General features: G+C 44.3%; 2 protein-coding genes across 3 annotated transcripts in view; one reads left to right on the top strand and one right to left on the bottom strand.

Moving 5' to 3' along the window:
* SLC44A3 (solute carrier family 44 member 3) overlaps positions 1–21,518 on the top strand; it is a 94,553-nt gene extending 73,035 nt beyond the window's left edge. Inside the window, exons 13-15 of one of the 2 annotated variants that reach the window (XM_026497565.4) lie at positions 17,548–17,685; positions 19,942–20,178; positions 21,332–21,518. In XM_026497565.4, the coding sequence (XP_026353350.1) occupies positions 17,548–17,685; positions 19,942–20,178; positions 21,332–21,433 (477 nt within the window). In that variant the 3' untranslated portion in view covers positions 21,434–21,518. Of the gene's footprint in view, positions 1–17,547; positions 17,686–19,941 lie in introns of both variants that reach the window. The other variant, XM_048220433.2, reaches the window with a different exon arrangement.
* Positions 21,519–21,972: 454 nt separating this feature from the next.
* The window catches only part of CNN3 (calponin 3), a 29,276-nt gene continuing 25,704 nt past the window's right edge, over positions 21,973–25,544 (bottom strand). Inside the window, exons 6-7 of the mRNA XM_026497568.4 lie at positions 24,353–24,499; positions 21,973–23,092 (exon numbers count right to left, since the gene is read on the bottom strand). Coding sequence (XP_026353353.1) covers positions 22,751–23,092; positions 24,353–24,499 — 489 coding nt within the window. The 3' untranslated portion in view covers positions 21,973–22,750. The remainder of the gene's footprint in view (positions 23,093–24,352; positions 24,500–25,544) is intronic.

The following is a 25,544-nucleotide window of genomic DNA, read 5'->3' as shown; positions in this document are numbered from 1 at the left end:
GTACTTCCCTTTAGAGTCTTGCTACTTCTCCATGTTCTGCTAAAAAAAAAAAAAAAAAAAAAAAAAAGGGAGACTTGGACCCCTGGTCAGACCCATAGATCTCTTTTCCCTCCTTCCTTCAGCCCGAGGGAGTCTCATTTTCTAATCTAGGGGTAGAGGAAGGCCTACACCTCCTACTCTGAGACATTTGGCTCACACTGAGAATCCCCTTCCTTTACCTTCTCCACTGGTAGGTAAGAGCTTAAAGAGCTTAAAATGTTGGAAAGCAAAAGCTGATATGAGTTGCAGACTGGGTGTCTTCCTGCCCCCACCCCTTCAGAGCCCCCTAACCACACCTCAGGGAATGAGCACAGCCTGAGACCTCCTGGAGTGGGGAATAAGAAGGAGAGGAAAAGGAGAAAATGCCCAGGGAGAAGAAACAGAGGTCAGGAGAGCAGAGGAAGCCATGACACATCGATCTGGGGTAGCCGGACACTCCTTCCACTCAGTCTCATCTCTGCAGGTGGTTGAGAAACAAGGGCTGTGAAAACCGGGAGGAGAAGCAATTAAGGGAATCTCGTTCAATTCGCTTCCTTCTCTAGGTGGGGCTCGCAGTTCCTGAAAGTTTTGGCAAGTGGACCCAGGCTTTGACGGCTCTTCAAGTGGGTTCCTCTCCCCCCTCCTTTCGCCTGGTACAGAATGCCTCAGTTGGCGTCGGGGTGGGGCAGCGAGGAGCCTTTGCTGGACTCGCCTTCATCCAGGCGGTGGGACAGCTGAGGCCAAGTGCCTTCCAGCAGACGCAGTGCGGTGGGGGTGGGGAAGGGCGCTCTGGGCCTGTCTGCTGGGCCCACGTCCGGCCTCCGTCAAGGTGGCCGCCAAGAAACTTGGTGAGGTCCCAAGAGCAGGAGGCCGCTGACCTGGCTGGGTGCCCTGTCCCCAGCCCTGACCTTGTCTGCGGATGGAAGCATGATTGAAGAGCGGGGCCTGAACTTCTCAGCACCAGCCCTGGCTTCGTGCCCCTCCACGCAGCTCAGAGCTCTGCCGAGGGGAGCGGGGAGGGAATAAAGAAACACAAGCTTGGACGTGCTTTGTCCTTAGAGCTGCACTAGCAACACCTTGGGCTGACTTCCAGGGAAACTGCTTTCCGAGAAGAGCTAGAGTAGACGGTCTTAGAGTCTTCTGAAGCTTCAAGGAGAAAAGATCTGTTATTATAGTGTCTTTAAGGAAATGCATTTTTCTTATGAGCTTTTCGCTGCAAACTGAGCCAAGTTACGGTACAAACCAATAACCATCCTCCACAGCCAGCGACCTTTCCACTGACTGCCCGGCTCTCTGTCAGCAGGCCTTTCTCGTACCGGTCAGTCTTTGCCTCGCCAGCCCTGTGTCCACCAGAAACGTGTTCGTGAAGGGACAGTGACGTGACTTAATCTCCCCAAACCGCAGGGCATACGAAAACATGCGAACATTCCCATTTCTGCGCTCCCTCTCCCCTTGACATTTCCACGGTCCTGAGCTTCAAATCAGAGATGCCTGACACTCTCGCATGGTTCTAAAGAACCGGCCTCCCGGAGTCCGTCCGTAGCAGCCGTTGGTCGTTCTTACAGTGTGCCGGGCACCGCGGCGAGCAGCACGTACACAGTCTGGGCTTAGCCTCTCCCGGCCGCTGCGCATCGGGCCGTGTCACCCCGTCTGTACAGATGAAGCAGCTGAGGCCCGGAAGCGGAGAGCTCAGGGAGGGTGCGCTACTGTGTGGTGCCCCGGGGGGCTGCAGAGCGTGGCCCTCGTGGCTCCATTGTGCCGCCTGGAGTTCCTGGTCAAGGAGAAGGGTGAGGGGACAGGAAACCAGGGGTCTTCACTCGCCAGGGACAGCCCATCTATTTAATCTTCTTCTTCTTTTTTTTTTTTTAAGATTTTATGTATTCGACAGAGGTAGAGACAGCCAGCGAGAGAGGGAACACAAGCATGGGGAGTGGGGGAGGAAGAAGCAGGCTCATAGCAGAGGAGCCTGATGTGGGGCTCGATCCCATAACGCCGGGATCACGCCCTGAGCCGAAGGCAGATGCTTAATCTTCTATCTGATAAAGCCTGAAGTCAAAACAACAGGCATTTCCCATTTCACGGATCCAGAAGTTTCGCCTGGGCCTGTGGGAGATCAGGCCTCCCGTCTGCCCCGGGCTGGTAAAGGGCCCGCTGAACCAAGGTGGCACTTCCTGCACAGCCCTGGCTCCGGCCTCGTCCTTCTTCATCAGACTGTTGTTCTGCTAGTTTTCACTGCAGAGAGCGGAGCTTGGCTCACACACCTGTGGCAGGTCAGGTTCAGCAAGACGCGGTTGCCTGATTTGTGGGAGGAAGGGGCACCAGCTGTGAACACCACCCCTGTGTTCCGTTTTGTCACCTTTGGTCGCTTAGCGTGTTGAGATGTTTTTCCTCATCAGGAAAAGAGGATTTTCCTGGGCGACGTCTGGGGTGCCTTTTAATCCTAACATTCTACCGAAAGAACAAGTGTACCCATCAATTGAGTTTGGGTTTTGTATGAAGAAATATTATTTGGAAAACATTCTTGGTTTGCCAAAAGCATCTTCCTTTATCATTCAACAAACGTGAGCTGCACAGAGAGAGTGGGGGCTCTGGAAGAACATCTTGGCTGAAGGAACACTGTTTGCAGTGGAGGGATCGGGAGGGGCCCTGCAGACACTGTGAAGTGCCGAATAATAATGAAACTCCCTGAAATCAGGAGGTGGGAGGGGTGCCAACGTGGCTCGTGGCTCGGTAGGTTAAGGTTAAGCATCTGCCTTCCTCTCTGCTCTGATCGAGTCCCACATCAGGCTCCTTGCTCCGTGGGGAGACTGCTTCTCCCTCTCCCTCTCCTGCTCCCCCTGTTTGTGCTTTCTCTCGCTCTCTCACTGTCAAATTAATTAATTAATTAAATTAAATAAGAAAATCAAATCAGAAGGTGGGAGAAAGTGTGAGGGGACTCTTACTTAATCCGCCCCCTTTTTTAAAGAAATTACTCTCTGGGAAGACAGAATCTCCTTTAAACCTCTGTCTTTATTCTTCTTTAAAAATTATTATTGAGGCCTGGTTGACACACAGTGTTACGTTAGTTTCGGGGGTAAGCACAGTGATTCAACAGCCGTGTGTTACGCGGTGCTCACCGCAAGTGAGCTCACGTCGACAGCATAGAGCACTGCGCCGTGCCGCTGACCGTATTCCCCACGCCGTGCCTTTCCTCCGTGACTATTCAGTCCCTAACTGGAAGTCCGTGTCTCCCACTTCCCCTACCCACTCTGCCTCCCTCCCCCTCTGGCAACCATCGTTTCTCTGTATTTGTGAGTCTGTTCTGCTTTTTGTTTGTTTTGTTTTTAAGTGAAATCATATGTATTTGTCTTTCTCTTTGACTTATTTCACTTAGCATAATACCCTCTAGGTGCATCCGTGTTATATTTTTTATAACTGAGTAATATTCTCCTTTATCCATTGGTGGACACTTAGAGCGCCCCTACATCTTGGTTAATGTAAATAATGCTGCAGTAAACATAGGGGTGCCTGTATCTTTTTGAATGTTTTCATTTTCTTTTTTTTAAGATTTTTTATTTATTTGAGAGAGCGAAAGAGGACGAGTGGAGGTGGGGGGGTGGGCAGAGGCAGAAGGCGAGCAGACTCCCTGCTGAGCACAGAAACGGATGAAGGGCTCCATCCCAGGACCCTGGGATCATGACCTGAGCCAAAGGCAGACGCTTAACCGACTGAGCCACCCAGGTGCCCCTAGCGTTTTCATTTTCTTTAGGTAAATACCTACTAGTGGAATTACTGGATAATGTGATATTCCTATTTTTGACTTTTTGAGGAACCTCCATACTGGTTCCCACAGTGGCTGTGCCAGCTTGCGTTCCCACCCACAGTGAACAAGGGCTCCTTTTTCTCGCATCCTCGCCAACACTTGTTGTTTCTTGTCTGTTCGATCGCAGCCGTTCTGACAGGGATGAGGCGATCTCTCATTGTGGTTTTGATTTGCATTTCCCTGCTGATGGGCTATGCTGAGCATCTTTTCATATGCTTGTTGGCCATCGGGATGTCTTTGGAAATGTGTCTGTTCAGGTCCTCTGCCCATTTTTGAATTGAATTATTTGCTTTTGTAGTGTTGAGTTGTGAAAGTTCTTTATATATTTTGGATACTAACCCTCTATTGGATATGTCATTCGCAAGTATTTTCTCCCACTTCTGTTGCTGTTGTTTTGTTGTTTAGTTGTTTTGTTGTTGTTGATGATTTCCTTTTCTGTGCAGAAGCTTTTTATTTTGGTGTCGTCGCAATAGTTTATTTTTGCTTTTGTTTCCCTTGCTTCAGGAGACATATCTATAAACACGTTGCTAAGGCCAATGTCAAAGAGATTACTGCCTATGTTTTCTGCTAGGAATTTTATGGTTTCATGTCTCACACTTAGAGCTTTAATCCATTTTGAATTAATTTTTGTGTATGATGTAAGAAAGTGGTTCGGTTTCATTCTTTTGTATGTAGCTCTCTAGTTTTCCCAGCACCATTTATTGAAGAGACTGTCTTTTGCCCATTAAATAGTCTTGCCTCCTTTGTTGTCCATTAGTTGACCATATAAGTGTGGGTTCTTTCTAGGCTCTCTATTCTATCCATCCTCTATTTTTGTACCAGTACCATACTGATTTGATTATTATAGCTTCGTAGTATATCTTGAAAGTTAAAATTGGGATACCTTTAGCTTTGTTCTTTCTCAAGATTGCTTTGGCTATTTGGGGTCAATTGTGGTTCCATAGAAATTTTACTATTAGTTGTCCTAGTTCTGTGAAAAATACAATTGGTATTTTAATAGGGATTGCATTGAATCTGTAATTGCTTTGGGTAATATGGATATTTGATGATTGTGGTCTTTTCATTTGTTTCTGTGTCTTCAAGTTCTTTCATCAGTGTTTTATAATTTTCAGAGGTCAGGTCTTTCACCTCCTTGACTGAGTTTTCCTAGGTATTTTATTGCTTTGGTGCAAGTATAAATGGAATTGTTTTCTAAATTTCTCTTTCTGCTACTTTGTTATTAGTATATAGAAATGCAACAGATTTCTATATATTTTGTGTATCCTACAACTTTACTGAATTTATTTAATCTAGTCGTTTTTTGGTGGTCTTTAGGGTTTTCTATGTATAGTATCATGTCATCTGCAAGTAGTGACAGTCTTACTTCTTTCTAAAGACAGTGGTCTTCTTTCTTTCTTCAACCAATTTGGACGCCTTTTCTTTTTCTTATCTGATTACTGTGGCTAGGACTTACTTCCAGTACTTTGTGGAAAGACGTGGTGAGAGTGGACGTCTTTGTCTTGTTCCTGATCTTAGAGGGAATGCTCTCCGTTTTTCACTGTCAAGGATGACATTAGCTGTGGGTTTCATATATGGCCTGTATTAGGTTGAGGTACGTTTCCTCTAACCCCATTTTTTATCATAAACAGATATTGAATTTTGTCAAATGCTATTTCTGTATCTATTCAGATGATCATATGATTTTTATCCTTCATTTTGTTAATTGAGGTGTAACACATGATTGATTTGCAAATATTTGAACCATCTTTATATCCCTGCAGTAAATCCCACTTGATTGTGATGAGTGGTCCTTTTAATATATTATTGAATGCATTTTCCTATTATTTTGTTGAGGATTTTGCATCTATGTTCAACAGGGATATTGGCCTGTGGTTTTCTTTTTTTGTGTGGTGTCTTTGTCTGGTTTTGGCATCAGGGTAATGCTGGCCTCACAGAATGTATTTGGAAGCTTTTCTTCCTCTTCTATTTTTTGGAATACTTTGAGAAGAATAGAGATTAACTCATCTTTAAATGCTTGGTAGAATTCACCTGTGATTCCATCTGGTCCTCGATTTTTGTTTGTTGGGAATATTTTGATTACCAATTCAATTTTGTTTCTAGTAATTAGTTTTTTTAGATTTTCTGTTTCTTCCTGTTTCAGTTTTGGAAGATTGTATGTTTCTAGGAATTTATCCATTTCTTCTAGGTTGTCTAATTTATTGGCAGATAATTTTTCACAGTAGTTTCTTATACTCCTTTGTATTTCTGTGGTGTCAGCTGTTACTTCTCCTCTGTTGTTTCTGATTTTATTTATTTGGGTCCTCTCTCTCTTTTTCATAATGAGTCTGGCTGATGGCTTTTTAATTTTATTTAACTATTAAAAGAACCAGCTCTTGGTTTCATTGGGCTTTTCTATTGTTTTTTTTTTTTAATCTCTATTTCATTTATTTATCTGATCTTGTTATTTCCTTCCTTCTGCTAACTTTGGGCTTTACTTGTTCTTTTTCGAGTTCCTTTGGGTGTAAGATTTGGTTGTTGTTTTAAGATTTTTCTTATTTCCTAAGGTAGGCCTGTATCACTATAAATTTCCCCTTTAGAACTGCTTCTGCTGCATCCCAGAGGTTGTGGACTGCTGTGTTATCATTTTCATTTGTCTTTGTATATGTTTAAATTTCTTCTTTGATTTCCTCATTGACTTATTAGTTGTTTAGTAATATGTTGTTTAGCCTCCATGTGTTCGTGTTTTTTCTTATAATTGATTTCTAATTTCATACTGTCAGGGTCCCAAAAGATGCATGATATGATTTCAGTCTTCCTAAATCTGTTGAGACTGGTTTGATGGTCTAATGTGTGATCTGTCCTGGAGAATGTTCCATGTATTCTTGAATATGTATTCTGTTGGTTTTGGAAGGAATGTTCTGTATATATCTCTTAAGTCCATCTGGTTATCTAATGTGTCCTTCAAAGACACTGTTTCCTGAAGGATTTTCTGCCTGGCTATCTATCCGTTGATGTAGGTGGGTGTTAAAGCCTCTTATTTTTTACTGTCAGTTTCTCCCTTTATGTCTATTAATACCTGCTTTGTGTACCTCGGTGTTCTGACGTTGCGTACGTAGATATTCACAAGTGTTAAATCCTGCTGTTGGATTGATCCCTTTATCATTACGTAATACCCTGTTTTTGTCTCTTGTTACAGCCTTTGTTTTAAAGTATTTTGATACAAGTATTGCTGATATAATTATCTGATATGAGGACAGCTATCCCGGCTTTCCCCCCTCTTCTATTTGCATGGAATATCTTTTTCTAGCCTCTCACTTTGAGTCTGTATTTATCTTTAGGTCTGAAGTGAGTCTCTTCTGGGCAGCATATAGATGGGTCTCAGTTTTTAATCCATTGTGTGCCACCCTCTGTCTTTTGATTAGAACACTTAGACCATTTACATTTAAAGTTACTATTGATAAGTGTGTACTTCTTGTCATTTTGTTTATTGATTTCTAGTTGTTTCTGTGGTTCTTCTCTGGTTCTTTTTCTCTTGCTATCTTTCTTTGTGATTGATGACTTTCATTAGCGTTATGTTTGGCTCTCTCTATTTTGCGTGTATCTGTTACAGGGTCTGTGGTTACACGAGGTTCCTATGTGACACCCTAAGTATAAAGCAGTCGATGTTAAGTTGAAGGTCACTTAAGTTCACACACATTCTAAAAGAACTTCTTCTTTACCCTCCCTAATCTTTTATTTATATGTTGTTATGTTTTATATCTTTTTATTTTGTGAGTCCCCTTAACTAATTTTTTTAGATATAATCAATTTTACTACTTCTGTCCTTTAACTTTCATATTAGCTTTATAAGCGATTGCTCTACTACCCTTACTGTGTATTTGCTTTTGCCAGTGAATTTTTTTCCTTTCATAATTCTTCTAACTATGGTCTTTTATTCTCCACTTAAAGAGTTCCTTAAATGTTTCTTGTAAGGCCAGTTTTATAGTAATAAACTCATTTAACTTTTCTTTATCTGGGAAACTCTCTATTTCTCCTTCAATTTTGAATGATAACCTTGCTGGGCGGAATATTCTTGGTTGTAAGTTTTTCCCTTTCAACACTTTGAATATATCATGCCACTTTCTTCTGGCTAGCAAGGTTTCTTTTCTTTCTTTCTTTTCTTTTTTTTTTTTTTTTTTAAGGGACTTAGCAGATGTCATTAAGGTTACTCATCATCTGACTTTATTTTTTTTTATTTTTTAATTTATTGGACAGAGAGAGATAGTGAGAGAGGGAACGCAAGCAAGGGGAGTGTGAGAGGGAGAAACAGGCTTCCCGCCGAGCAGGGAGCCCGATGTTGGGTTCAATCCCAGGACCCTGGGATCATGACCTAAGCCGAAGGCAGACGCTTAATGGCTGAGCCACCCAGGGGCCCCTGGCCAGCAAGGTTTCTGCTGAAAAAATCAGCTGATGGTCTTATAGGGGTCTCCCTTGTATGTTACTAGTGTCCTCTCTCTTGCTGCTTTTAAAATTCTCTCCTTATCCTTCATCTTTGACAATAGATGGTGTGTCATGGTGCAGACCTTCTTGGGTCCATCTTGTTTGGCACTCTCCGTACTTCCTGAACTTGGATGTTTGTTTCCTTCCCCAGGTTAGGGAAATTTTGTTGTTGTTGTTGTTGTTTTGTTTTAGGGGGGCTGGCGGGGCAAAGGGAAAAGGAGAGAGAGAATCTTCAGCAGGCTCCATGCCCAGTGTGGAGCCCAACACAGGGTGCAATCTCACAACCCTGAGATCATGACCTGAGCCAAAATCAAAAGCCAACTGAGCCACCCAGGCACCCCTCAAATAATTTTTTTTCCCCTTTCTCTCTCTCTTCTCCTCCTGGGACCCCTATGTTTATTTACTTGATGTTATCCAAGATATCCCTTAACCTATCCTCATTTTTTTAATAATAATTTTTTATTAAGTTAGTCACCATACAGTACATCCTTAGTTTTTGATGTAATGTTCCATAATTCATTATTTGCATATAACACCCAGTGCACCATGCAATACGTGCCCTCCTTAACACCCATCACCGGCCTATCCCAGTCCCCCACCCCTCTCCCCTCTGAAGCCATCAGTTTGTTTCCCAGAGTCCATAGTCTCTCGTGGTTCATTCCCCCATCTGTTTACCCCCCCTTCATTCTTCCCTTTCTTCTCCTACCGATCTTCCTATTTCCTATGTTCCATAAATGAGTGAAACCATATGATAATTATCTTTCTCTGCTTGACTTATTTCACTTAGCATTATCTCCTCCAGTCCCGTCCATGTTGCTGCAAATGTTGTGAAATCGTTCTTTTTGATGGCTGAGTAATATTCCATTGTATATATGGACCACATCTTCTTAATCCAGTCATCTGTTGAAGGGCATCTCGGCTCCTTCCACAATTTATTATGGACAATGCTACTATGAACAGTGGGGTGCATATGGCCCTTCTCTTCACTACGTCTGTATCTTTGGGGTAAATACCCAGTAGTGCAATGGCTGGATCATAGGGTAGCTCAATTTTTAACTTTTTAAGGGACCTCCACACTGTTTTCCAGAGTGGCTGTACCAACTTGCATTCCCACCAACAGTGTAAGAGGGATCCCCTTTCTCCACATCCTCTCCAGCATTTGTTGTTTCTTGCCTTGTCAATTTTTGCCATCCTAACTGGCGTAAGGTGGTATCTCAATGTGGTTTTGATTTGAAAAAATGTTCAAAATTGTTAGCCATCAGGGAAATTCAAATCATAACCTATCCTCATTTTTAAAATTCTTTGTTCTTTTTGCTGTTCAGCTTGCGTGCTCTCCACTACCGTGTCTTCCAGATCACTGACCATTCTTTCTGCGTCTTCTAGTCTACTGTTGATACCCTCTAGTGTGTTTTTTTTCAGTTCTTGTATTCGTCAACGCTGATTGGTTCTTTTTTATATCTTCCATCCCTCTGTTGAAGTTTTTACTGAGTCGTTCTGTTCTTCTCTAGGCGCCATGACTGTTACTTTGAACTGTTCATCGGGAAGATTGCTTATCTCCATTTCATTTAGTTCCTTTTCTGAAGTTTTGTCTTTTTCTTTCATTCGGAGTGTATTCCTCCGTCTCCTCATTTTGCTTGACTTTCTGTGCTTGTTTCTGTGAATTAGGCAGAGCAGCCACGTCTAAACTTGAAAGACACTCTTGTGGATGGTCATCCCCGGGGGTCATCCCCCTCATCTTTCACCATCTGCTGCCTAAATTAAGACACAGTGCTAAAAAAAAAAAAAAAAGTAAACTCTTGACATTTTTAATAATGATTTTAGAAAGATTTTTTTAGAAACCGAAGGCTAGTTTGTGAAGATAGAGTTGCCTGAAATTCAAATATTCCTTCACTTTCAGTTTAGTTTCATTTTCTTCTGTCGAAGTCAAATTAACATCAGTGTTTTTATTTAAAATGACGTATAGAGGGATGTGTGGCTGGCTCAGTTGGTGGAACATGCAACCCTTGATCTCAGGGTTGTGAGTTTGAGCCCCACGTTGGGTGTAGAGATTACTTTAAAATCTTAAAAAATAAAGAAAAGTAAAATAAAATAACATAAAAAGGTATGTTTCATTTTGTGACTTGTACTTTTCCATCCATTCTTCCTCCTCTTTGCTATGTTTGCGGAGAAATGCTGGGGTACGGTCCACATGGTGTTAGCAATGGTTATTTCTTAGGAGTGGCATCAGAGTGATTTCCTTGCTTTCTTCTTTGTTTCTTTCTATGTTGCTTCATTTTCTTATAGTGGGCATAAAAATAATAAAGCCATTATTCTAAAAATGAGCAAGAAGGGGGGAAAAAGAGGAAAACAAACCATAGGGGACTCTTAACTATGGAGAACAAACCAAGGGTTGATGGAGGGGAGGTGGGCAGGGGATGGGCTGAATAGGTGACGGCTATTAAGGAGGGCACTTGTGGCGATGAGCACTGGGCATTGTCTGTAAGTGATGAATCACTCAATTCTACTCCTGAAACCAATACTACACACTATATGTTAACTACCTAGAATTTAAATAAATTTGGGGGAATAAAGACAAATTTTAAAAGAGCAAACGAGACAGCACTGCCCTGGCTTTACAGGCAGCAGCAGGTCTCATCAAAGGCACATTCGTTCTTCCGCCACCTCCCACCTGGCCCCAGCCCCGGAGGGGACTGGCAGATTCCCCCTGCTCACCGCCTCGTTGGACTTTTGCGGCTAGTGACTAGTGAACTCCTGAACAGCTCTGAAGGGTGAATGCAAGGCCCTGGAAGGCGGGGAGGCTGTTTGTATATGCCTCACTGGGCATGTGTTTGTGATAAAAAGAGAGCTCAAGATGAAACTGGCTTGGAGCGGTTCCTGCAATTTTTCCTGTAATCCCAAGGAAGGGCGCTGGGATGTACGGGGATGTATCTGGGCTCAGATTTCACTGTGTTTCTTTTAGTTTTGAGGGAAGGATGAATACCAGGGTTATTTACTCATCATCCAGGTTCTCAGGTTTGTTTTAGGAGTTCTTGTTGTATTTCTGAGTTAATAAATATCAGGCCTTTATTAGGAAGGCATTCCAGAAATAAAGCTGGCTATTCACGGCATGGTTTTTGGCACATGCCTTCCTGCCTATACGGAGGGAAACTCTTTACCTTTTTGAAGAGTCAGTAGAACCTCGGGTTCACAGTTCCTCCACCAGAAGAAGGAACCGCTTCAGGTGAGTGCGAGGACACGCGGCTGGCCTTAGCTGAGGAAGGACCCAGCGCTGAACCGTGCTGGCTTCGGGTTTGACTTAAGGAGCAAAAATGTTCTTTCTGTGTCAGAGGTGCGATTAACATTCTTGGACAACTCTCAAATTACCGAGGTAATCCAGCTTCTCTGTTACTTAAAAGTATACTTAAAGCTCTTTCCTTTTTCTTCAGTAATTAGAATTTTCTGTGAAATGGGAACAATAATACCCACGGTGATTATTTCACTGAATTGTGATAAGAAACAGGTGAGATTATATAACGTGATAAGGGGAGGGCGCCCCGGCCTCTACAAAGGAGGAGGCCAAGCACGGAGCCTCTTCCGTGCAGAACTTCGGAGCCGGCAGACACCTTTTACAAGCTGTGGGAGTGACATTACTCAGTGGAGGCCACGTAGCCAGTGGTCGGAGGCAATGCGCTTGGAACCCAGCCCCTCTCCACTGGGCCGTCCTGCCACATCCTTAGCCCTTTCTCACGCTACGTCTCTTGAGAGCACCACTTTATTATTTTGAACCTTTTAGAGGGAAAAGCACAAAGTGCAGCTCAAAGCAAATGTTTCCCTGCAGATGGGCCCGAGTGAGTCAGAGATCTGCTTCTCGTAAGTGGTGCAGCGGGGGTTGCCTGGGTGCAGCGGGGGTGTGCGGCCTCACTGACCTCTCCGTGCTTTCGTTCCCTCGGCAGCCTTCTCACCCAGTCGGGGTTTGCAGAGGATTAAATGAGTTAATGCATTCAGGGGAGTGTAGAACACGAGCAGGCCATGGCGCGTGGTGTGCACTCCGGGAACGCTGGCCATCACTCTCTAGTTTCATTGCCTTACACACAGAAGCTTCACACTTGCCTACTGACAGCAAAAAAAAAAAAAAAAAAAAAGGGAGGGAAGTGAGGAAGGAGGGAGGAAGCAAGCAAGCAAAGAGAGGCCATGGAAACACATTAGGAAGCTACTGTCAGGCCAGTGGTGAACCACCTGGGACGTATTGCTAAGGCCCGCCTTGAAGTGGGGTGCGGGGAGGCAGAGTACTACAAGTATTACAATTCCTAATACTCTTGTCCCCAGCGAAGGGCTCGTTTTCTTTGGGCCTGGCCCCTGGCTTCTGGCCGCTCATGGCCCACCGTGCTCAGCGGGTGGCTGATGGCACGGCATTTATGCAGAACTTAAGCAGGGCCCCCTAGGCACTGTGGAGGTGCTTGGGGCTCCCCAGAGGCATGGATGAGAAGACGGACAGGGCTTTGTGGTTAAACAGGAGACAGTGATGAGGGGACATCTGCCCTGGGAGAGCACAGGGCAGCCTGGGAGAGCTTCCAGAAGCACAGGCTGAAGATGACCTGATCCTGAAACTTCTGGTCTCTCCCCTTGCTCCACACCAGGGCATTTCAGCCCCACCGAGGTCTGGCTCACACATGGCTCCTCCAGACCCATTTCCCACCACACTCCTCTTCGGGGCCCTTTAGTCCCATTCACCATCTCCCGCTGCTGCCATGGCCCAGCCTCGGCACCCGCCCACCCCGATTCCCTGCAGGGAACAGCCAGCTTCAGGGACCAGAGGCAAGCCCCTTCTCTGAAGCTTCCTCACCGCTCCTCCCCTCCCCCATGCTCCTTCCCCGGTCCCCCCCAGCCTGTGCTTCTCCGCCGTGTTGCTCTCACACTTGTGCCTGAGCCACCGTTCATTGTTCAGCAGTCCTCACGGTCACGCAGGACCTTCCTCATTTGTGCCCGGCTCCCCCTCCCCCAGCTTGTGACAGTCCAGGAAAGTTTGAAAACTAATCAAACCACACCTGCAGGGAGTCTTTAACCCCAGGCAAGGGAATGAGGATGGAGATAAAATATGGAGGTGCTACCATTGTCACCTGGGAATCTTTGTTTTCTGTTCTGTTTCAACACACGCAAATATCCACTTGTTCGGGGACCGGAAAGAAACATGCACACTGAATGCTGTCTGGTAATACATTAAGAGGCTGAAACGACTATCCCTTTTCCCGCTTAAAGATTAGCCTTCAGGATCTCCTGATTAACTTTACAACCAACAAAACATGTTACCTAATCTTTATTATATCCAATCCTTTCCACATAGCGTTAGGGTCTGCAAATGAGCTTAGCACGTCCACCCCGAGTTCTGTCAGCCCAGGCAGATATCAGTGCTCCATGCAAGGGCTTACCACACTGAACACTGAGGGTAATCCGTCTTCCAGCTTCGACTGAGAATAAGTATAAATTAGCTAATGCTGAAACTGCAGAAAGTTTCAATCCATATCCTGTGTCTCGAGTGATGCTTCCCTCCTCCAGCTATTCATTCCGACATTAATTCTAGGTCTCTCTGTTGCGCTCGGGGTTGAACCTTGTGGTAAAATACTGGTGGTGTAGGAACTGCGGGAAGGCATCTATAATTTCCCCGTCAGAGTGGTTTTAATGCCCTCTTTCAGTGTGCATGATACATTAAAGAAAAGATAAATGGTTATAGGCCCCCAAAAATCTGCAGAGTCAACACATGTGTGAGAAATTACTGTTTTAACCTTTAATCATTGTAGCCAAGAAGCAAAGTCTGTTTTTATTGCTTTGAACAGTAGCGCTCAATTGACCATGAGGCTCTGATCGGCAGGAAAAGGCAGGTCCCCGCAGACCCTGTACTCCCCGGTATAAATCGGGGAGTACACCAAGAACCCCAGCTTAAAGGCGGGGAGTGGGTGGCGGGCTGGGGACAGAGCCTGAACGCAAAGAAAGCCACCGAGCAGCATGTGGTTGAGCCGCTGCAGGGAAGGCCCGCGCTGGGCCCTGGAATGTGGTCTGGGAAGCAAGTCCGGCCCTTCCTGGATCCCTGAGAGCACGAGGGATCAAAGTCTAGGGATAAAGAAAGCGTGGGTCCTTTCCACACCTCCTCAGTGCTGAGAGCGGCCTGTGTCCCCAGCTGTGGATGAGGTCACCCTTGCTGACGTCTGGATGAGACGAGCTCCCCTTGACTGCAGGCTTTCGGTGTGCCCGGCGCTTCGCTGACTGCTTTATAGGGAGTAAGTTCTTTAATCCTCCCAACGCCCCCTTGCAGTAGGTGCCCTAACTCACTTTATAGAGGAAAGGGGAGTCGGAGAGGTTAAATCATTTGCCCAAGACCGACAGCCAGGTGGTGGCAGAACTGGGATTTGAACCCAGAGACTGTCCGGTGACAGCCTGTGCTTACCTTAACTGCCACACTTTCAAATAGCATTTTGTCCCAAAGAAGACTGATAGTGTAATGTCCAGAAAGTTAGAATTAATGGGTTCTTGAGAAAAAAGTCTCTGATGTACCAGGGGATCTGGAGAAATGCCCTTGATGCTGGTTTCCAGTCTATAAAAGATGGATGATGCCAGTCTTCATCCACCCACCCGACAAATGTATTTGCAGGATAATGAATTGGTCATCAGGGCTCTTAGAAGCTTAGATGACTGAAGACGCTTAGTTAAATAATGGGCAAATGAGTTTTCACAGCCCTGCTCAAGATGGAAGCCCTCATACCGGGGTCAGCTTTCTGCAGCAAGCAGTTTGGGGTTTTAAAAGCAAAATTCACGTGCATTCCATCAGAGTCAGGAAGCAGAAGTTCTTTGCAGAACATCATTAAGGCATTTCTGCAGGGAATTCATCTGACATCTGAGAATTTCCCCTGTGAGGCAAGCAGGGTACCCTGTGGGCGGAGGTGCGTACCCAGCCTTTGTCTTTGAGAACCAAACTTTGCTCTCTAGTTGGCCTTGGTGAAGAGGGAATTTGGTAAATTAGCTCTGCCCCTTTATTCTCCATCTGCTCTGTCACTTACTCTGATTCCAACCTGCGTCACGGGGAGGTGGGTGACTGTAATAACTCCAAATTGGCTTCCTTACACTGGTTTTGAGTGGGCGCAGGAACGGGCTCATTTGTACATCATGAGATAAAAACCTGTCATCCTTTTCCTAGGCCAAAAGAAATGACAAAACTCAAGAAGATAGGATTACAGTGTATTTTCCCTAGGAAGTTATAAATTCTATGTTGTAAACTGCAGTGCAAATAGCATTTTTAAAGGTTTCAAGGGAAATATAAGAAACAGATGGTTTTGGGGCGCCTGGGTGGCACAGCGGTTAAGCGTCTGCCTTCGGCTCAGGGCGTGATCCCGGCGTTATGGGATCGAGCCCCACATCAGGCTCCTCTGCTAGGAGCCTGCTTCTTCCTCTCCCACTCCCCCTGCTTGTGTTCCCTCTCTCGCTGGCTGTCTCTATCTCTGTAGAATAAATAAATAAAATCTTAAAAAAAAAAAAAAGAAATAGATGGTTTTGAAATAATCATAGAGTCATAAGAAGGTATTTTGGAAAAATGATCCAAGAAATCTTCTCTTGTGAACATAAACACACACAAATACATACACTTGGCCTTTTTGACTTAGTGATCCCGTTTCTGGAAATTTATCCTTAAGAAATTATCCAAAAACCAGGAATTAAGATATCCATTGCATAGTTGTTGTTTTTTAAAAGATTTACTCTAGAGAATGTGTGCAAGTGGGGGGAGGAGTAGTGGGAGGAGAGGATCTCAAGCACACTCCCCGCTGAGTGCAAAGCCCCCCAGAGGCTCAGTCCCACATCCCTGAGATCATGAGCTGAGCCAAAATCAACAGTTGGATGCTTAACCAACTGAGCCACCCAGGCGCCCCTGCACAGTTTTTGTAATAGCTAAATATTTGAAATAGTCCAGATATGCCCTAGCTACACACACACCTAATAGAATATGTATTTATTAAAAATCAAAATTATAAAAGCCACGGAGCAACATGAAAAAGCTTATTATATAAAGGGAAAAAAGCCAGGTGTGTAAAATGAGACCGTGCCACTTAAATTGTATATTTTTTTCATTTCTAGACTTTCCATTTGGTTTGCTTTTGACTCTGCCTCTACACTTTTCATATCAAGCTGTTTATTCCTGTGGTCACTGTTCTTTCCATTGTCGTAGCATCTTTTTTACTCTTTTTAAGATTTTGTTTTTAATCTCTACACCTAACATGGGGCTGAAACTCACAACCCCAAGATCAGCGTGCTCTGCCTACTAAGTCAGCCTGGCATTTAAACATACCTTCTTGAATACTTTCAGATTGTTCTCAGGGCACACATTCTCTTGTCTGTTGTGATGTTCTTTTCCTTGCGCCACTGGAAAAGTTTTCCTATGAGCATTACTTCATTGTCTTCAAGGGTGGTTGTCTGTGGGACTCCACCATTCCCTGGCTTATGAGGAGGTGGTTTCGCTTCGTCCCTGCCCAGGTTCTAGTAATTTCAGGGGTCCCAGGCAGATTGTGTATTTCTCTACCACTCTCCTGGGATGGTTGGTTGAGTCTGAATTTATGCCGGAAGTTCAGTTCCCTAGCAAGGGCCTGAATATTGTTTCTTACCCTAAGGGGTTAAGTCCCCGGCCCCTACCTCTAAAGCCTGTAATGATTTCCTGCCCAAGGAGCCTGTGGATTCAGCTGTCATTAACTGCTAGGGTCGGCTTTGTTTCTAACACCTAAATTTCCTTCTTTGCCCTCAAATCCTGCTGCGCATTAAAAATTTTACGCTGGGGCGCCTGGGTGGCGCAGTCGTTAAGCGTCTGCCTTCGGCTCAGGGCATGATCCCAGAGTCCTGGGATTGAGCCCCACATCGGGCTCCTCCGCTCAGAGCCTGCTTCTTCCTCTCCCACTCCCCCTGCTTGTGTTCCCTTTCTTGCTGGCTGTCTCTCTGTCACATAAATAAAATCTTTAAAAAAAAAAAAAAAAGTTTACGCTTTACCCATCATTTCCATGTGTGTGTTGTGGGATGTCCCATCTACCATAGTGACCAGAAATACTTTTTTCCATTTACTGCTATTGTATGAAAACGTGTGTGTATATAATCAGAGACTGGAAGGGGACTTTGCAAATGAAATGATTTGTTATGGGTAGAGATGGTGGGTGTAGAGCAACCATTTTTCTTTATTTTGCAATTAAGTCCGTATTGTCATCATATTATGTCGAATACAATGTGAGGACCCTCACGTTCTCCGTCACGGTCTTTTGTTTCAGAATGCATACGCTGCAAGTGCCATCAACGGGACAGATTTCTGTACATCAGCACAAGATGCGCTCAAACTCTTATCCAAGAACTCAAGTCATTTTACATCTGTTAACTGCTTTGGAGACTTCATGATTTTTCTAGGAAAGGTGAGATGTCTTCACTGAAATAGTAAGTAAAGGAACTTGGGATCCAAACATGAAGCTTTCGAGCAAGGCTTGGAAAGAGAACGAATGGTTTTTGAGGCGTACTCTCCGGTGGCTGCTCTCCTCCTCTCTCACTGAATCCTTCGTCCTGTGAGGCCTCTTACTTTGCAGATGAGAAAACCAAGGTTTAATAACTTGTCTGGGATCCCCCAGTACAGAGTCAGGATTTGAATCCCAGCCCTTAACTCTTAGCTATGCTCAATTGTCTCGACCGCCCCGAGTCCCGCTTTTTCATATCTAAAATGAAAATGCTACTAGCCTCATGAAGTGGATCTATCTTCTGGGTTTTTTGTGATAAAATATATGGGAACAGTATTGGAACCTAATAAAAGGTCTGTATTATTTAAGGGCATTAAGTCCACGAATGTGAAGACAGATTGTTAATGTCCCCGGGGAAGCCAGCGGTGCGTTTCCACCGCCATCTGAGTGGGATTTTCCGGGGAATCGTGTGTAGTCTCGGATGCAGCGCAGTGAACAGGCATCTCAGAGTTCCACGTCAGGGCGTGACGGTCAAGCCCTGAACTTGGGGTCTATGACAACTCCGAACTCAGTCTTCATATCTGAACTAAAGAGAACATGCGGCCTTTCTAGGTCGTGAGGAGGAGTAACTGAAATATTGAGAGTGGTTAGACAGCCCTAATGACCAAGCTTCAAGTGGAGGGTTCTTTACACTGTGCCACATGGTGTGTCCCTTTCCATGTGACTGTCACCCACTGGGCCTAATTCCCCACACCTGTTTGCCTGATTCCACTTCCACTCGCTTGCCTGCCCTTCAGATTCTTTTTTTTTTTTTTTTTTTTAAAGATTTTATTTATTTATTTGACAGAGATAGAGACAGCCAGCGAGAGAGGGAACACAAGCAGGGGGAGTGGGAGAGGAAGAAGCAGGCTCATAGTGGAAGAGCCTGATGTAGGGCTCGATCCCAGATCGCCGGGATCACGCCCTTAGCCGAAAGCAGACGCTTAACCGCTGTGCCACCCAGGCGCCCCTGCCCTTCAGATTCTTGACCACAGACCCCCTGACCTTCCTGCCACATCTTCACTCTTCCAAGCTGGACATGCTGGCTTCTTCCAACCATTCATCCTCATGGGCTTGAATGCTGAGGCCTTCCGTGGTGCCCCAAAGCGAACAAGATCTTAGTCTGTGGCTGTGACCTGGCCAAAGTCAAATAAGGACTTCTGGCTCATTCAGCACCTTGTGCCTCTGTGGCTTTTGGTAAAGGTCCCTGGTGCGTTACCGTCAGAGTTAACTGTCAGGGACAAGTTACAGCATGTGTGGATCTCACAGCTCCGTGTTAGTTGCACGTGTATTTTCAGGCTCAGTGGGCCCGAGATTTTTTCATGCAACAGTAGCTCTCACAGCACCAACTGATTATGCCTTTCAGAACAGCCCAAATGATCTTTGTAGCTGGATTTACATGGATGATATTGTTCATGTTAGTTTGTAAGATTGTGGGTGATATGTTGTCTAATAGCTATTTCCGGAATCTTTTAAGTCTTCGTAAGTCTTTATAAATAAAGACTTATCTTTTATTTTGGGCAATAACCCATTTTCCTGTGTCTCTTGAATGAAGTAGCATTCCGACATTCATGTCCCTCCTTGTGGATGTCCAAGGGCAGTGGCGATTCCAGATGGACTCCATTTTATCTGTTAAAGAACTAGGTACATCATGGGTCTATAATTATGTTCCTGGAAGTAATTACATATGGCAAAAGCCTAGATTAATCCTATTATCTCCCCCACACCAGCACTGGAACGCCTTTCCACTTTAATCCCGAGGATAAAAACAATCACATATTAAACTATGGTATATCCAGTCAATGGATTGTTGCACCATTATTTTAAAATGGCACTTATTAAAGAGTTTTTAAATGAAGATGCTTATCAAGTGAAAAAACTAGAAATTTTGAAGTATCATTATGTCTATATAAATACAAAAACTAGGCACAGATAAAATGTAAATACATCTACTCTCTTCCCCCTCCTCCAAATTAACTGGGCCTTCTTTTGGTATCACAGCTCTTCTTTTTTTCTTAATTTCACTCTACCACTTTCTGACAAGCATTCTTTGTAGCAGGGCACACACACACACATACATACATATGCGTGTGCATGAAATTATCACTTGTAACTGACGAAAATCGTTTCTAAAATATTCTAACCAATTTATAAAGATTTTCAACAAACTTGCTTGGACAGGTGGTGGTGGTGTGTTTCACTGTTTTTGGAGGACTGATGGCATTTAACTACAACCGTGCGCTCCAGGTGTGGGCGATCCCTCTGCTGCTGGCCGCTTTTTTTGCCTACTTAGTAGCCCATAGTTTTTTATCTGTGTTTGAGACTGTGCTGGATGCGCTCTTCCTGTGTTTTGCTGTTGACCTGGAAACAAATGATGGATCGTCAGAAAAGCCCTACTTTATGGACCAGGAGTTTTTGGTAAGCAGACATTTCACTTCCTGTTGCCATCTCAATCCTCAAAATCTCCTAAGTGTAGGAGACTCACACATAGAGGCGGCTCATACCCAGCCTCATTTCCTCTTCCAGAAGGCTCTGGGGGCTTCCACCACACAGCCTGAATGTCTGGAGTGAGACTCAGGTTCTGTTTCCTGAGGCTGAACCCACTTCCTTTATCGAACCCTTCTCCCTGGAGAAGCTGAACAGTGAACACGGGCCACACGGCCTTGGGCAGGTGTTGTGGACACAGCAGTCCAAGTCCCTTCGGTGCTATAGGCTTGGTCTGGCCTCTCGGATGGCCTGGAGGTGTAACAGTTGATCTTTCTCCAAAGCTTTCTTGCCTCCTCGAGCCTCACATCAGCCCCTCCAGGGTTTAGGGGACACTGCGGCACCTTTCATGCCAGTATCGACAGATCTGCGGTTCTCGGGCCCCTTATTAACGGAGGCGCACCGATGCAGGAAAGGCCACACCCTGTCCAGTCCCATACAGCTTCTATCTGGAAAGAGCAGGCAGCTGCTTCCAACATAGTCGTTGCTTATTTGTCTTATCAGGTGTCGACAGGGATATTTTAACAACTGAATGAAGCCCCTGTGTTGTCTGGGGCAAGTGATGTTTTAGTAATTTTCTTTCATTCTGTTGTCATAAAAGTTGTGTTCAAGCCCTTTGGCTTTTTTTTAAGTAATCTCTACACCCAGTGTGGGGCTCGAACCCACAACCCCGAGATCAAGAGTTGCACGTTCCATCCACTGAGCCGCCGGGCACCCCGAAGCCCTTCGGTTTTCAAAGCACTCCCCGGTTCAGCCAGGCACTGAAGTTTAACGAGCACTTCCATGGTTTTAAAGTTAAACGTATTCTCAACCTCCTCCATATAAAACCTAAAAAATACAATAGCACTTTAGTTGTGTGTACCCTAAGGAAATGGTTTCTGATGGTGGCAGGAAGCTAACTGGGGTTTCTTTCTCCAACTTGCACTTTTCTGATTTAAAAATCCACTTGGAAATCTCCTCCCTAAAATATTTTAATTCAACAGGGAAAACTTTAAGGATTAAATTCCCCTAAATGATAGGGTCAAGTAAGTGGTTGCCAAAATTGCAGATACATAACACTGGTTTCACTCATTCTCTTGTTTTTCAGAGTTTTATAAAAAGGATCAACAGAGTAAACGCAGCGAGGGCACAGGGAGCTGAGCACTCATTAAGAAACGAGGAGGGAATGGAACTCCAGCCCGTGGTGTGATAGGGGCCACTGGTTAGTTGTCCCTGGAAAGTTGCCTTCTTCTAAGAGCCATTCACAGAATAAATGGTAAGGCTGATGGACCCTATTCTTCTTCGTTTTTGTCCTCATTGTTTGGCCATTAGAATATCAGAACCATAAAAGTAGATCCTATTCCTAATTCAATGGTTCCTTTTTATTCATTTAGGATATGAATATAAAATACTCCCAACCCCGTCCCCACCAATGTTCCTCAGCATGATTTTAAGATTATTCCAAGTTGGTTTTAGGATGAATTGGAGGCATGTGTCTCAGTGAAATAAACAAGGGTCAGATTATGGTCAAAGAATAGTTTGAATCTTGGCGGTCGCTGACTGTGTACGGTGGGCAGGACCCTTCAGTTTGTTAAGCCTTAGTCTCAAGCAGAGAGTGTGGTGTTGTGTGGATTAAGAAAAGAAATGACAGAGTAGCTTAGAACAGTACCTCTGAAAAGAGGATGTTTGAAAATCTGCCTTCACCTATCTGGAAGTCAGCCAGAAAATAATCAGCCTGTGGCTCGTATGAATGTTCAAAAAAAATATTTATTTATAAAAAATACAATGGGATAAGTTTATGCTGAGAAATGCAGCAATAAATACAGTGGAAGAGCACAGAGCAACGCTACATTGATACATTGGCACAAACAGGAAGAGCGAGCGCACCACCCGGACCTGAACATCCGGGGGCCCATTTTGTACGCGCTCCTTTAGAAACACTGCTCCGAAAAGATCCTGTCAGTTGAGGGAAGAGAATGAGTACACATATAATCAATCACAAATGCACACGATCAGGACTTTATTTAAAAATTAGCAAACAATACTGTAGAGACATTGATATGTAAATTTCTAAAATGCTGCATCTTAAATTTAGTTGGCAAAGACCACATATAGCTATAAGCCTGAATTTAGTCCTCCACGTAGAAACCAAACTGTAAAAAAAAAAAAAAAAAAAAGAAGCTTCCTATTGTTTGAAAATCCCAGTTTATTAAGTAGATTGTAAAAATGCATAGGTCTTGAATAAGAGACACTTGGCTGTACAAGAGTACTCCCCTTCACAGTATTCCTTTTTACTTCATATGCGAGTTATTGCTTCTGCTGTAGGACTGAACGGTTACAGCACTAAAAGGCAACTATTTAGGGAAGAGGCAGGAAAAGGAAAAGGGAATGTATGTAAGGCAATATTTCTTTTAGGTACAATAAGCATAATAGTGTTTTAGGAAGACAAGATAAAAATTACTCAAGGCTAGCTTGGTTCTCACTGAATAAAAACAATGGGCTAAATACTGAGCTCCTGTGTGTCAGTCTAATAATCAGTGCCTTGGTCGCCATATTGGTACTCTCTGGGGTGGTCATCTTGGTACTCTCCGTCATACTCCTCTGGGTATTCTGCCTGATAATCACTGTCGCTAATTTCAGACCCATTTGTTCCTGTTCCTTGGCTTCCATTGTGAATGACCGGTTCTGTGGGTGCAGCACAGTATTTGGGATCATATACTTGCCGCCCAAGCCCATACACACTCATTCCTTTCTGGGAAGCAACTTTGTTGGTTCCCATCTGTAGAGAAATTGTCGAGTTGTCCACCGGTTGTAATGTTAGCTTCTGATCATAGATGTCTCTTCTGGTACCTGGTGCTAACATCCCCGCCTGGTATTAGAACAGAGTATAAAAGTGAAAACCGCAGTTCCAATCTGGTCTTGTGAATTTTCCATAAATTATGAAATTCACACTGAATGGGAACACTCACGGAATAACTTCATTTCAGGGGTAAAGCGAGTTTACCGAATAATCTTGATGCCGAATCTTTCTTGAGAAGCAGTATTTACCGGCTTTCAAGCTAGGATCAGCCCTTCCCCTCAAATCCTCGCTGTGCTATAAAACTGCTATGTGGCCTCAAAACCAGCTAACTTACTTTTAGTTTTAGGTTTCTCATATGCAAATGGAGAAAATACCACCCACTTTGGATTGAGGAGAGGATTAGAGGTAAAGAACGTAAAAACACAGCATAGTGTGGGCAGCCTGGGAAGGTACAGGTGAGTTACCTATTAGGACCACATACACTGTCCAGGCCATCAATTTCCGAAGCTCTTCACATTCAACAGAAATGACGCCGAGCAGTCCTTAAGGACTCGAGTCTCAAAGGACTCGAGTCTCAAAGAGCCAGCCACAAGTACAGCAACGCCTACCTCATTTCCCCATTTATGCCAAGCAGACACTTCCAGATCTAACTGGTAAGAAAGCAGACTTGAAATGGCAGCTACGAGAGACAATGCCACATGGAGCAGGACGTGTTCCAGAAAGGGAAATGATAAATCTCATCTTGAGGTCATTAGGAAAACGCTTTTTCACACCTTATCTCCACTCCTGTTGGACGGAGGGCTGCCTGCTCTCCGGTGCTTAAGGGAACCTCCTTGGGAGCTGCTGCTGATCTGATCGTAACAAGGTCGTACTCGCATCCTCGCCACGCTCCAGTTCCACCTACTTCTAGTCACAGAATTTAACAGGGACGCTGGCTAAATCCTTCTTAGAACACCAGATAATTTTACCTACCAATTAAGGGATCCTATAAAAATAAAGTCTGAGGCATAAGAATAATCAATTTACTTGGATTTGGAGCAAGAAATAAACTTGCCGTAATAAACTTATCTTTTTTTCTTCTGGTTAGGTAGAAAGGCCGGCTGTTCTAACTGCCAACAAAAGCCGTGAGCCACACACCGTACTTGTGTTGCTACAGAAAAGGTCCTCTGATTCTTTTGCTTTCTCAGCAAAACCTACCTTCCTGAGGAATGTGCTCTCTAAATATACCATACAAAAACAGCCTCCTTTGAACTTAGTAAGAATGAGGCAAGTGCTAATTTAAAAGTCCCTCTGTGCTCTCGGCCGCAAGTATGAAAAGGCACTGCTTACCTGGCTGGCTCCTTTGTTGGTGCCCATCTGCAGACTGATTGTGGTCTGGTCGAAAGGTTTGTCAGTCTGCATTTTGGGATCATAAAGATGCCTCCTGGTCCCATAGGCTGTCATACCTGCCTGGCTGGCGCATTTGTTGGTTCCCATCTTTTAAGTTAAAAATAAAATTAGCACTGATTATCAGAAGTCAATAACACCTAGGACAAGCAAAACTTCCTGTTCTATTAAATAGATGGAGGGGCTCAGTTGACAGGTCGGTCCCTTTTTGTGCTGAGGCGAGCTAGCTGCAGTCTCCGTGCCGTCACAATTTTCAAGGTGCTGCTCACTTTAAAAAGAAAATCTTAAACAAGTGTTGAGAGGGCAGAATTATGAATACTTAATTTTCTCTGCTCCTCTCCTCGCTACTGTCCAGCCCAGAGAGGCAAATCAAGAAGTACCTGCTTCAGCCACATAAAGGGACGGGAGTGCTCTGGGGCTAGGCACTGCGCTTTTCTACTCCGGATGTTTACAGAAAATGGGAGGGCAAGTGCCAGGTGTCTTCTCTGGCAGCTCAACAAGGGCTTCTTTAAAGTTTCATCAAAATCACCAGCATCTTTGTGGGAAAAGAGCCACATAGAAAGAATGAGGAGTGTGAAGCTCAGAGGAACAATAATTCTCTTCTCCACTGAGAATATGGCTTTAAGACCAACCGGCACACCCAGTTCTACTGGTTGGGGACACATTTCTGTTTGTCATTTTCCTTAAGGGCGGGGAAAAAACATCACTGCAATCTTATGGCCCAGATATTAGCTGTAAACATTTGTGCGTATATCCTTCTAGGTTTTTTATCGTCTGTATCTGCGTATGTATCAATACACACGCATACAAATAGATATACACACACGCATACAGATATACACACACGCATACAAACAGATATACACACAAAAGTATGCTCGTGCATCTTGAAAATTTTAAAATTGTGATCACCCTGGCCGTAGTATATTATAACCTGATTTGTTTTCCTTCATCTTTGAATTCTTACCTATCAATTTTACTTACTCTAGAGTTCCTTTTGTTAATTTAACCGACTACTGTTTGGAATTTCAGGTTTCCTACCAAACACAAATTTGTACCGTACAAAATCCACCTCACAGATTCAGTCCACAGAGGGGCAGGTATCAGACGGAGTAAAGTCCTTAGCACACTGGAC

Source organism: Ursus arctos, unplaced genomic scaffold (assembly GCF_023065955.2).
Source record: "Ursus arctos isolate Adak ecotype North America unplaced genomic scaffold, UrsArc2.0 scaffold_12, whole genome shotgun sequence".
Classification (NCBI taxonomy): Eukaryota; Metazoa; Chordata; class Mammalia; order Carnivora; family Ursidae; genus Ursus; species Ursus arctos.
The sequence above is the reverse complement of the archived record's forward strand: the minus strand, read 5'-3'. Positions and strand labels throughout refer to the sequence as shown.